Source organism: Gopherus evgoodei, chromosome 1, assembly GCF_007399415.2.
Source record: "Gopherus evgoodei ecotype Sinaloan lineage chromosome 1, rGopEvg1_v1.p, whole genome shotgun sequence".
In the NCBI taxonomy this organism is placed as follows: domain Eukaryota; kingdom Metazoa; phylum Chordata; order Testudines; family Testudinidae; genus Gopherus; species Gopherus evgoodei.
This window is the reverse complement of record NC_044322.1, coordinates 20038710-20052465: the sequence shown is the minus strand read 5'-3', so window position 1 is coordinate 20052465 and position 13756 is coordinate 20038710. Positions and strand designations below refer to the sequence as shown.

At 44.4% G+C, this 13756-nt stretch overlaps 1 protein-coding gene across 2 annotated transcripts in view; it reads left to right on the top strand.

Annotated features, from left to right (window-relative positions):
• NOX4 (NADPH oxidase 4) overlaps window positions 1-13756 on the top strand; it is a 173800-nt gene that overhangs the window by 153321 nt on the left and 6723 nt on the right. Inside the window, exons 13-15 of one of the 2 annotated variants that reach the window (XM_030559092.1) lie at window positions 2184-2303; window positions 6400-6508; window positions 8702-8770. In XM_030559092.1, the coding sequence (XP_030414952.1) occupies window positions 2184-2303; window positions 6400-6508; window positions 8702-8770 (298 nt within the window). The remainder of the gene's footprint in view (window positions 1-2183; window positions 2304-6399; window positions 6509-8701; window positions 8771-13756) is intronic. The other variant, XM_030559100.1, reaches the window with a different exon arrangement.

Here is a 13756-nt window from a genome sequence, read left to right as displayed (position 1 = left end):
ACAAATTGGAGGATTGGGTCAAAAGAAATCTGATGAGGTTCAGCAAGGACAAGTGCAGAGTCCTGCACTTAGGATGGAAGAATCCCATGCATCACTACAGGCTGGGGACCGACTGGCTAAGCAGCAGAAAAGGACCTGGGAGTTACAGTAGACAAGAAACTAGATATGAGTCAGCAGTGTGCCCTTGTTGCCAAGGCCAACGGCATATTGGGCTGTATTAGTAGGAGCATTGGCAGCAGATCGAGGGAAGTGATTATTACCCTCTGTTCAGCACTGGTGAGGCCACACCAAGAGTATTACATCCAGTTTTGGTCCCCCTACTACAGAAGGGATGTGGACAAATTGGAGAGTGGAGGCAATGGAAATGATTAGGGGGCTGGGTCACATGACTTACAAGGAGAGACTGAGGAAACTGGGGTTATTTAGTCTACAGAAGAGAAGAGTGAGGGGAGGTTTGATAGCAGCCTTCAACTACCTAAAGGGGAGTTCCAAAGAGGATGGAGCTAGGCTGATCTCAGTGGTGGCTGTTGACAGAAGCAGCAGCAATGGTCTCCAGTTGCAGTGAGGGGGGTCTGGGTTGGATATCAGGAAAAATTATTTCACTAGGAGGGCGGTGAGGTACTGGAATGTGTTACCTAGGGAGGAATCTCCATCCTTAGAGGTTTTTAAGGCCCAGCTTCACAAGGCGCTGGTTGAGATGATTTAGTGAGTGTTGATCCTGTTTTATGATTACTTTGCACAAGTGTAAATAGCTACACTAAGTGTAATACAATGAAGAACCAAAGACTAGCTCTTTTTTGTGTAAGTCCATCTATTCTGATACTTACGACTTCTGGTTAGTTTGGTTTCTCTAATAGGAGTCAAAAACTGCATCCAATCCTTACAATATTAATCAGAAGAGAACCTTGATTTATGTGAAATTGTTCAATACATTTTATAGAGTTGTCTATAATTTTCCTAATGACTGGGGCTGGGATTTTCAAAGTTGCCGCAGAGAATTAGAGGTAACATTTTAAAAAATGCATAATTCCCATTTCAGAAGTGATTTAATGGCTTAGGAGCCTAAGTTGCATTGACTTTCAATGAGACTTAGGGTACGTCTACACTACTCACCTGATCAGCGGTAGCGCTCTATCTATCGGGGATCGATTTATCGTGTCTACACTACATGCGATAAATCGATCACCGATCGCTCTCCCGTCAGCTGCTGAACTCCAGCTCGGCGAGAGGCAGAAGTAAAGTCGACAAGGAAGCCGCGGTGCGCCGCGAGGACGCGAAGTAAGTAATTTTAATTCTATCTAAGATACGTCAACTTCAGCTACACTATTCTCGTAGCTGAAGTTGCGTATCTTCGATAGATCCCCCCCCACACCCTTCCAGTGTAGACCAGGCCTTAGCTTCTCAGTGCTTCAGTGACTTTTGAAAATGGGACTTGGGCTCCCAATCACATAGGCACTTTTGAAAATGTTACCCTAAGTGCAGACTTCCTATTGAAATTCCCTTTTTAATTTTTTTTAGAGTTGAAATGCTAGAGGTGTCACACCCTGTTGTCGTTCTTGGTTATTCAGTCATCCTTTTATAGACTTTTATTGTATCATTTGTGCTAATTTATGTCTCTTCCTGGGCATGATCAGAATGTGCAAGATCACCCCTATGTTCTCTGGAATCCTTGTGCCCATGTGAAGTATAATGGGACACGAGGGGAAGCTGCAGGGGAGTGGATCTTGCTACACTTATGAAAATGTAGAGTAGGCAGTTGAGCCATCTCAGCCATGCCTGATGTTCAGGAAGCAGGCCCCCTCTGGGACTGCTAGCCTAATGGGCAATGGAAGGCAGTGCTTCTTGCCCTTCCCAGCACAACCAGCAAAGTTGTTACTGTCTCCACTATAGGGCAGCCATAGTTTGGCCCTCTCTGTCCACATCACTGAGAAATATGCCATCGCATGTAGTGATGCAGAGTCTCTAGAGATTCGGTATTCCTAGGGGTTTTTTGCAATCTTGACCTAGGTTCCTTTCTACAGCCTCCACCACATGTGCTTTCCCAGGGAAAGCTTTCATCTTCTGTGTCCCAGAAATAATATTTAACTTAAACTGTTTCTGTAGAGGCTTTAAATTCGTTGCACCCTTTTTACTGTATTTTATTTTAATGTGTTTGTTGAAAAGTATTTCTGCTTTTTCTGCAGGCTATACATAGATGGTCCTTTTGGGAGCCCCTCTGAAGAATCCTTGAATTATGAGGTCAGCCTCTGTGTGGCTGGAGGCATTGGAGTAACTCCATTCGCATCAATACTCAACACGCTGCTGTATGTGAGCCTAACCTCTTTAAAGCCATTTTCCCCAAGTTACTTCCATGATGCATATTGTAAATGCTTCCAGCATGTGTGTAACACCTATTCATGTAACACTGCACTCCTGTGGAGAGAGAAACAGGGAGGAGGACTGATGTTTGCCATTGAAAATCCCAAATCCGTTCATGCTGGCTGTTCATGCTGAAACAGTACCGCAGGTGGCACAGTGGTACCTAAAGGTCTTATAGACAGAGCTTCCCATTCCACTCTGCCAAGTCCATGGGGATATTTGTTTACAATCCCAGCCTTTTAATTAGAAAACTCCCCAGTCTGTGTTAGAGCAAAGGCAGGGACAGAGATAACAGCGGTGCTGAGAGTCAGGACTGAGGTGCATTTTCCTCACATGGGGAAGCATGAGCACTATCAGCATGATGTATATTTGGCTTCAGTCAAAACTCCTTGCCTATCGTTTACGAGAACACTTAAGCTAAGTATTTTACAGAAACTCAAAGAAGTCAGGCATTCCCATCTAGGGACTTGGGCACCTAACTCTCATAAGCCCCTTTGAAAATCCTAACCTAATTGCCTCTTTTAAAATTCTTATTATTGTTAATTTAAAACATTTTAAAATCCAGTAAGACAGAATTTTCAGTGGCTTTCTGAGTCACCAGGGCTGTCAAACTGCTACCAATCCCACTCTTACACAACAGGAGATAGCTTCATTATTATCTTTATTACATGTGTCACACTGCTGTCCAGTAGCCCCAGTCATGGGCCAATACTCTACTGTGCTAGACACGGTACAAACTGAGCGAAGAAGATCTCTGGCCCAAAGAGCTTGCAGTTGAAATTAGCTTACGAAGTGTTTTAAAGTTCACACATGACGCACTTGTTCAGAGATCAGCTGGTAGCTGGAGTGAAATTAAAAGCTTTTAAAGCCCGATTTTCAGAGATGGTGAGCTCGCTGAGCTCCCCTCAATCTCCATCGGAGTCATGGGTGCTCAGCGCTTCTGAAAATCAGGCTTTTATGTGGCAGCTTCCGGTACCTTGTTCCCTACTAATTTTCATCTTTGAAAGTCAATTGTTCATCTTGGAGCAGGGGCCTCTTCAGGTCATGCTCTTTTGAACAGGGAGTACCATTTTCTGAAGTGCATTTTCATTTCTGCCAAAAGATTGGAGTCCCGATGGATATCCTGACCATTTTCTCCAGGATTGATTTATCCCTGACAGTGTTGAGCAAAAACATCACATATCATAACTGTGGGCCAGCAGTAGATAATGAGATGGCTGTCTCTATTAGCATATTACTAGAGGCAGTGAAAGGCTTGTACAGACATTGCCACAGCAGCTTAGTGTCCGGTGAATGTTTTCAATATCAGATAAATGCGATGCTTCCAAACACTGCATGCCATAGCCCAGCATTACAATGAACCAATCTTGCTGCCATGCACTGCAGTATTATACAATAGCAACAGCCAGATATGTTTTGCTGTTAATATGTAAGGATATCAGCAATACAGAGCACCTATCCTCTGGATAGGCTACCTGTTGTTTTTTATTCCTTCACAGAATTGAGACCGGCAGAGTGAAAATGTTAACTGCTGTGTGCAAACTTGAGGAGGTCGGCAGGCAAAGCCCTTTTTGCTAAGGACATGGAGCTGTGGAGGATATCGGGATATCCTTCAGGACTAGGATGCAGTCTTTTTGTTTTCTGTTTGGTTTTGTTTATTTTGATATTTTCTGAGCAGCTGGGGTCTCCCAGCCTGGGTATACTCCACTCGGGTATCTAATAAATGTTGCCTATTTATTATAAATCATGATCGTTCATTTTTTTTAAAGAGAGTCAGAATTTTTTTGGCCTGGGTCAGGTGTCTATAAATTACTGAATATAACTACTTGTAATTTATCTTTAACATGCTTATCAGTGGACGTGGCATGTCGTACGTGCATCTTTAGCTGTGTAATGATACTGCACATATATCACATCATAGCTTACTGTAGGTAGTCCGAACAATGTATGTTTGACATGCCATTCACTTCACATGCATGCATGATGCATGCCACAAAACAGGACAGCTCAATCTCGCATTGATTCAACCTTGCTCATTCCCACTGGCATGTGTTTGCGCAAGTCAAAAGTCTGAACTGATAAAAGGTGGTCTCCAGTGAATCCTCTTTTATATCTTTCAGTTCATTTATGCTGAGAGACATTTGTTTTCTTTTATCATTTCAGAATGATGTGCTGGAGTAAAAGGCTAGAATTTATTGCTTACGTACTGCACATATGATACTGTATTTGTGATCTCACCCAGTATGGTCAGACCATTACCTTGGTTCTGGTTTCTCCCAGCACAAATGACATGCAAAATAGGGAGAAATAATGTTTGTCTGCAAGACAGCATTGTATGTGCAGCAGCTGGTGTCAGGACATTAAGGATGCTGCACTCCCGCTACAGACACACAAGGTGAGAAGTGCAGGGCAGCCAGCACCTTTCTGCAGGTTATGGAGAGTTCACACAAGGGGTCAGAGCCCCCACATCCTGTGTGCTATGGAGTGTTTGCTCCACAGCACCTCTGCAGGCCTGCAGTGGAGAGTTTAGGCATATGGAAAGGGACAGCGGCATAGCCACCAGTTAAACAGATGTGTTAGCAAAATGGCCCAGATGTTAGGGTTGGTGGGTGCCCGGTTTTCAACCAGAAAGTCCAGTTGAAAAGGGGACTTGGCAGTGTCTGGTAAGATGTACAGACTGGACACCAAAAGCCTGGTTACCATGGGCAGGGCAAGGAGGCACTAGGTCATCAGACTGCACAAGCCCCTGCTCAGCCAGGACTGCTGCCTACCAGCATCTCATGGGTAGACAAGCAGGCTCCGCATCAGGCTGCAGCTCTAGAGCAGAGGGAGCCCATCTTGGGCGGGAGTGGGAAGCTGGAGAGGATCCAACTGTGAGGAAAGGAGAGGGAGGAGAGCAGCTGGGGGGTGGGGGGCAAAAGGAGTGAGCCAGGGCAGGGCCTGGAGGAAGAGGTGGGGCAGGGCGGTCCAGTTATCAGCAATTAGAAAGTTGGTAGCCCTAATGCTGGTATATGGGACCATAGCGGCTACTGTAAGTCATGTGCAGTAGGAGATGTGGAGCAGCTATGTCATTATCCCACACCTTGCCCCCTGGACATGGCATTTGGCCTAACACACACATTTACTGCTGTATTTCGGAAGTCCAGAATGCAGTTGTGATGGTCTCCAATGGGTTTTTACGATCTGTAAATAGTTTTAACGGGAAGGATTTTGTCCCCTCAATGGCTAAATTATAGGTAAGTAACAACATAAAACCAGCCATGGCTGATCTGAGAACAAATCATGCAGACTTTTAAAAAAAAATCTCTTTCGCAGTAGAGTGGTTTGTTTTTTTTCATGTTTATTTTCTAGCCTAGTTCACGGTGATCATCCCTTTTGTACTAAATTCATGTTTTGTCTCCATCTCCATTAGGAAACTTGGCACAAGTGTCACGTTTTCTAAACCAAATGCCAAACTTTGTCCATGAACGTGCTTTATCCGTTTATCTTTGGGGACTATACCTTTGTCTAGTACAATGGGGCTCTGACCTTGTTTAGGCCTCTGTGCACTACCACAATATAAATATAAAGCAATAATTGAAATCATCTGATGCTTGCATGCATCTGAATGCAGAATTTTACCCTAACTTTGCTTTGGAGTTGCATTTTGTGAGGTTTGCATTTATCAGCATCACCTCCTCTGGGAAGAACGGAGTTTGTGGAATGAACTCTGCCTTATAATTGCAATAAAGAATCCACACTATGTATTTGAAATGCAGAGGCAGCTTTGCTTTTAGATAACAACTTTCATCTTGGTTATGATGTATGAACCAACAGTCTTACTGTAAATCATATATGCAGTCGATGTGCAGTATATACTGTTCGGCTGTGTTATGGGTTCAGTATTTAAGTCCATCCTTTTAGACTGAGTTGGGCATTTCAGTGTGATGGGGGAAAACTAACTTCACTTAATGGAAATGGAAATTAACATTTGTACAGTGAATATAAAGCATATTAATTAGTGCCAATTAATTCCCTAAACATATCATTTTCATTTTAAAGTGATGACTGGCAATGCTACAAGCTCAGAAGACTTTACTTTATTTGGGTGTGCAGGGAAATCCAGTCCTTTCGCTGGTTTGCAGATTTGCTGTGTATGCTGCATAACAAGGTAAAGGGAATGATAACACAGGGTTGGTTTTAAAGGGATACTGACAATTAACACATCTGTTTGTGTACAGGGAGACTTTGGCAAACCGGTAAAGTGCTTGAAACCACTATGGCTTATTGTTAAAGACAGCCTAGTCAGCAAGCTGTTAAAAGCAAGTCTCAGCTTGACCAAGGCAGGAGGGGAGGGGGATTTAGGGTGCCACCGAAAGGGCAGTTTGACCCCATGTCCTTCCTGATAAGAATTGAGTTAAAATGGCTGATACATGCATTTTCAAAGAGTAGGATATGCCCCAGGAATGTCTATTGAGGTCTCAAGGCTGCAAGTTCTGGAAAGACCCACACCTGGTTAATCAATGATCAGAAGGAACCTCTTGCTTGAAACTGCTTACTTAACAAGGTTTATTTAATTACTAATGTATAAATAAGGGGAAAAAGCTTGAGACAGGTGAGACTCGTTTTGGGACTGGCCTCTCCCTGGATGCATCTTGTATTCCCCAGCAGCAGACGAGCTGTTGCTGTATCACTCGAAAGCCACACTCAGCTTTGGTAATTATCAAGGGTTGGGGGTTTTTTACTAACTTGTTGTGGATGTGTGTAAGTGCTTGAGACTAAGACTACGTCTTCACTGCCCACCGTATCGGCGAGTAGCAATCAATTTCTCGGGGATCGATATATCATGTCTCATCTAGATGCGATATATCGATCCCCGAACACGCTCCTGTCAACTCCGGAACTCCACCAATGCGAACGGCGGTAGCGGAGTCGACGGGGAGCCGCGGACGTCAATCCCGCACCGTGAGGACAGTAGGCAATTTGATCTAAGATACTTCGACTTCAGCTACATTATTCACATAGCTGAAGTTGCGTATCTTAGATCGATCCCCTTCCCTAGTGTAGACCAGCTCAAAATAAAGTTTAGCTTTAAGTGAAAGCACTCTTATGTGGTCCTGTTTGTGGCAGCCATCTATCGATCGGATGGCCGTGTCTCCCCTGATTTATTTCCTGACACCTCCTCGCACAGAGTAAAAGTTACCAACAGCTTTGGGTTGAAAGAACCCCGGGTAACATTTGAATATTTAGATTAGTAACAAAAGTGTTTCTATTAAACATGACTAGAGAAGGCTGGGATTTCAGAAGGACCAAATCACGTTATGTGGTTGGGTAGCAAAATGGTAGATGAAATTTGTTATTGATGTACATGGAAGGACTGGTTCAGAGTGTCATGTGGGACAAAACGGGTGAAATCCTGCCACCCCCCTGAAGTTAATGGAAGTTTTGCCATTTCCTTCAGTGGAGCCAGGATTTTACTCATTCTGCGCTTGTCCTTGTTGAACCTCATCAGATTTCTTTTGGCCTAATCCTCTGATTTGTCTAGGTCCCTTTGTATCCTATCCCTACCCTCCAGGGTATCTGCCACTCCTACCAATTTAGTGTCATCAGCAAACTTACTGAGGGTGCAATCCACGCCATCCTCCAGATCATTAATGAAGATATTGAACAAAACCATCCCTGGACAGACCCTTGGGCCACTCTGCTTGATACTGGCTGCCAACTAGACATGGAGCCATTGATCACTTAGAGCCTTGGAGTGGGAAGGACCTAGCTACTTGGGAGCTCAGGGTACCTGTACAGACCAGTGCTGGGGAAGGGCAGGCAGAGCTGGGGAGCTCTGGTCTGACGAGTCCCCAGGCTGAGGCCTTGCCAAAGGCCAGGGAAGGTACTGGAGCTGCAGAGGTGCAGCCCAGGGATAGGCAGAGGCAGCTAGGATAGCTCAGTGGTTTGAGCATTGGCCTCCTAAACCCAGGATTGTGAGTTCAATCATTGAGGCCATTTAAGGATCTGGGGGGAAAATCTGTCTGGGCGTTGGCCCTGCTTTGAACAGGGGATTGGACTCAATGACCTCCTGAGATCTCTTCCAACCCTGATATTCTGTGATTCATCTTCAGTTCTCAAAACAGAGATCACGTGGATTTTAAAACTATTTTAAAATCTTTTTAGAAGAATTTGTTCACGTATCCTGGGATGTAAAGAAGCTTCTAGGTAAAAGAAAGATATGTAAAATGTCATTTTCATTAACGTGTCCACTGCATCTTCTCTGAAGTTCAAGTTTAATCAGGGTATTGGACAAGAGCAACTGCATTCTTATATAAGAAGAGACGTATTAATTCACTTGATGTTTTTCTGATCTTCCCAGCTTTGGCAGGAAAACCGCCCAGACTACATAAACATCCAGCTGTACCTCAGTCAAACAGATGGGATACAGGTATGTGGCTAAATGCTGTTTATAAACCAAACTAGATCTGGTGGTGGTGGACAACACAAACTGCCAGTTAAGCATGAAATGGAATGATTGCAGATGGTTTAAGCAGAGAATAAGGGCTAATTCTCTCAGTAAGACTGCATCACAAGTCCAGCCCCGTAATACTAGTAGAATGAAGTCTAGTAGCATTCAGTTAATTATAAATGGGCAGAGATCCGTATATCCACTAGGAAAGAGGTCCTTCCAGGCCAGGCCACAGACTAGACAGTTGGCAGGGCTTTGTGGGAAACTTGCATCATTCCTGGACTGAAGATCAGGCTGGAATAATTCTAGCCCCAAACTTTTGAAAGCAAACATGTTGTGAGAAACTGGCTATTTTTAAAAATCCCGACTGATTTCTTTTTGTTTTGCTTTTGTCTTGAGTGTTTGAAGAAGTTAGACTTTTTAAAGTATGCAGCCAGAAAATGTACTGAACTATTCACAGTATGCCAGTTAAGAGAGTTGGATTTATTCCCCACTGGCGGAAACTTTGTGAAGCATTTATACATGGGATGCGATGATCTGGATGTTAGCATTTTACATCCATTTTGCACTGATGTAGCACAGACGTAAGAGCCCGATTCTTCACACTCAAAATTAATGTGAGCTTTGCCGTTAACTTTGATTGGCATCAGATCAAGCCTTAAATTACTACGCAAGGTGAAAGGCAGTCAAGATAAGGTCTATTGCAGGTCTAGATCTCCTCTCTCGCAGATGAAGACAAGATAAAATGTATAGTTCTGATGAGAAGTACCCCATATATGGGGCTTTCTGCTGGGCTCCAGCTAAATAATCTGCCAGCAACAATTCTGAACAGTCTTCATAGACTCATAGACTCTAGGACTGGAAGGGACCTCGAGAGGTCATCGAGTCCAATCCCCTGCCCTCATGGCAGGACCAAATACTTTCTAGACCATCCCTGATAGACATTTATCTAACCTACTCTTAAATATCTCCAGCGATGGAGATTCCACAACTTCCCTAGGCAATCTATTCCAGTGTTTAACTACCCTGACAGTTAGGAACTTTTTCCTAATGTCCAACCTAAATCTCCCTTGCTGCAGTTTAAGCCCATTGCTTCTTGTTCTATCATTGGAGGCTAAGGTGAACAAGTTTTCTCCCTCCTCCTGATGACACCCTTTTAGATACCTGAAAATTGCTATCATGTCCCCTCTCAGTCTTCTCTTTTCCAAACTAAACAAACCCAATTCCTTCAGCCTTCCTTCATAGGTCATGTTCTCAAGACCTTTAATCATTCTTGTTGCTCTTCTCTGGACCCTCTCCAATTTCTCCACATCTTTCTTGAAATGCGGTGCCCAGAACTGGACACAATACTCCAGTTGAGGCCTAACCAGCGCAGAGTAAAGCGGAAGAATGACTTCTCGTGTCTTGTTTACAACACACCTGTTAATGCATCCCAGAATCATGTTTGCTTTTTTTGCAACAGTATCACACTGTTCACTCATATTAAGCTTGTGGTCCACTATGACCCCTAGATCTCTTTCTGCCATACTCCTTCCTAGACAGTCTCTTCCCATTCTGTATGTGTGAAACTGATTGTTCCTTCCTAAGTGGAGCACTTTGCATTTATCTTTATTGAACTTCATCCTGTTTACCTCAGACCATTTCTCCAACTTGTCCAGATCATTTTGAATTTTGACCCTGTCCTCCAAAGCAGTTGCAATCCCTCCCAGTTTGGTATCGTCCGCAAACTTAATAAGCGTACTTTCTATGCCAACATCTAAATCGTTGATGAAGATATTGAACAGAACCGGTCCCAAAACAGACCCCTGCGGAACCCCACTTGTTATACCTTTCCAGCAGGATTGGGAGCCATTAACAACTACTCTCTGAGTACGGTTATCCAGCCAGTTATGCACCCACCTTATAGTAGCCCCATCTAAATTGTACTTTCCTAGCTTATCTAGAAGAATATCATGCGAGACTGTATCAAATGCCTTACAAAGTCTAGGTATATCACATCCACCGCTTCTCCCTTATCCACAAGGCTCGTTATCCTATCAAAGAACGCTATCAGATTAGTTTGACACGATTTGTTCTTTACAAATCCATGCTGGCTATTCCCTATCACCTTACCACCTTCCAAGTGTTTGCAGATGATTTCTTTGATTACCTGCTCCATTATCTTCCCTGGCACAGAAGTTAAACTAACTGGTCTGTAGTTTCCTGGGTTGTTTTTATTTCCCTTTTTATAGATGGGCACTATATTTGCCCCCTTCCAGTCTTCTGGAATCTCCCCCGTCTCCCATGATTTCCCAAAGATAATAGCTAGAGGCTCAGATACCTCTTCCATTAACTCCTTGAGTATTCTAGGATGCATTTCATCAGGCCCTGGTGACTTGCAGGCATCTAACTTTTCTAAGTGATTTTTTACTTGCTCTTTCCTTATTTTCTCTTCTAAACCTACCCTCTTCCCGTAAGCGTTCACTATACTAGACATTCCTTCAGACTTCTCAGTGAAGACCGAAACAAAGAAGTCATTAAGCATCTCTGCCATTTCCAAGTCTCCCGTTACTGTTACCCCCTCCTCATTGAGCAGTGGGCCTACCCTGTCCTTAGTCTTCCTCTTGCTTCTAATGTATTGATAAAAAGTCTTCTTGTTTCCCTTTATTCCCATAGCTAGTTTGAGTTCATTTTGTGCCTTTGCTTTTCTAATCTTGCCTCTGCATTCCTGTGTTATTTGCCTATATTCATCCTTCGTGATCTGACCTAGTTTCCATTTTTTATATGACGCCTTTTTATTTTGTAGGTCACGCAAGATCTCAAGGGTAAGCCAAGGTGGTCTTTTGCCACATTTTCTATCTTTCCTAACCATCGGAATAACTTGCTTTTGGGCCCTTAATAGCATCCCTTTGAAAAACTGCCTACTTTCCTCAGTTGTTTTCCCCTCAGTCTTAATTCCCATGGGACCTTGCCTATCAGCTCTCTGAGCTTACCAAAATGCGCCTTCCTGAAATCCATTGTCTCTATTCTGCTGTACTCCCTTCTACCTTTCCTTAGAATTGCAAATTCTATGATTTCATGATCACTTTCACCCAAGCTTCCTTCTACTTTCAAATTCTCAACAAGTTCCTCCCTATTGGTTAAAATCAAGTCCCCCCTAGTAGCTTTTTCAACTTTCTGAAATAAAAAGTTGTCTGCAATGCAGTCCAGGAACTTATTGGATAGTCTGTGCCCCGCGGTGTTATTTTCCCAACATATATCTGGATAGTTGAAGTCCCCCATCACCACCAAATCTTGGGCTTTGGATGATTTTGTTAGTTGTTTGAAAAAAGCCTCTTCCGCCTGATTAGGTGGCCTGTAGTAGACTCCCAGCACGACATCATCTGTGTTTTTTACCCCTTTTAGCCTAACCCAGAGACTCTCCACCCTTCCGTCTCCTATGTCCATCTCCACCTCAGTCCAAGTGTGTACATTTTTAATATATAAGGCAACACCTCCTCCCTTTTTCCCCTGTCTATCCTTCCTTAGCAAACTATACCCATCCACACCAACATTCCAGTCGTGTGTATTATCCCACCAAGTTTCAGTAATGCCAATAATGTCATAGTTGTATTTATTTATTAGCACTTCCAGTTCTTCCTGCTTATTACCCATACTTCTTGCATTTGTATAAAGGCATCTAAGATACTGGTTTGATCTTGCCTCCCAGCTTTGCCCTGACCCTCCTTCCTCTCTGCCATTATAGCCCGTGCTCCCTTCTGTTTCCAACCCATCTCCCAGGTCTTGTTCCCCACTTACCTGTGGGCTTTGCTCACCTGTCCCCGTCGAACCTAGTTTAAAGCCCTCCTTACTAGGTTAGCCAGTCTGTGCGCAAATAAGGCCTTTCCCCGCTTCAAAAGGTGAACGCCATCTGTTCCTAGCAGTCCTTCCTCAAATAGCATCCCATGGTCGAGGAAGCCAAAGCCCTCCTGGCGACACCATCTTCGCAGCCAGGCATTCACCTCCACGATGCATCTGTTTCTGCCTGGACCCCTACCTTCAACAGGAAGAATCGAAGAGAATACCACCTGCGCTCCAAACTCCTTAACCTGTACTCCCAGAGCCCTGTAGTCACTCTTGATCTGCTCAGCGTCACACCTCGCAGTATCATTTGTGCCCACATGGATGAGTACCATGGGATAGTAGTCAGAAGGCCGGATAATCCTCGACAAAGCCTCTGTAACATCTCGGATACGGGCCCCTGGCAGGCAGCATATCTCCCGGGATGAACGGTCAGGGCGACAGATGGGTGTCTCCGTCCCCCTCAGCAGAGAGTCTCCAACCACCACTACCCTACGTTTCTTATCAGTGGTGGCAGCAGACCTCCCAGCCTTAGGAGTACGAGGCTTCACCCCCTTAACTGTTGGGGATGATTTCTTCTCTCCTGTATCAAGAAGAGCATAATGGTTATCTTTTACCACAGCAGGAGGGTTCGCAGCAGTGGTGGAGCACTGCCTGCTGCTAGAAGTAACCAGCTGGCTGTGTCCACCCTGAGCCTCCTCCTCCACTGGTGTGTCAGATACACCCTGAGGCATCTCCTCCTCCACTGGAGTGTCAGTAGTCCTGTCAACTGGGACTGTCTCCACATGGATACTGTCCAGGAATTGCTCATGGACATGGATGTTCCTCAGCCTGGCCCCCTCCTCCTGTAGCTCTCCCACCTGCTGCCTGAGAGATTCCACCAGTAGGCACCTTTCACATTGGATGCCACCCCCAGCCTGGATATCAGTAAGTGGAAATTGCAAATTACAGTCTTTGCAAGCCCACACCAGAATCTGGGTAAAAGCATCCATGCTTTGGTGCTCTGTCTGGCTACAGGCGCAGGTGGAGGAGACAGAAGCAGTGCTGGCACAGGTGTTGCGGGTCCTCCTCACCATTGTAAGCCTCCCTCTGTCAAACTCCCTCTGTCAAACTTCCAAATATTCAATGCTAGTTCCAAATAACTGG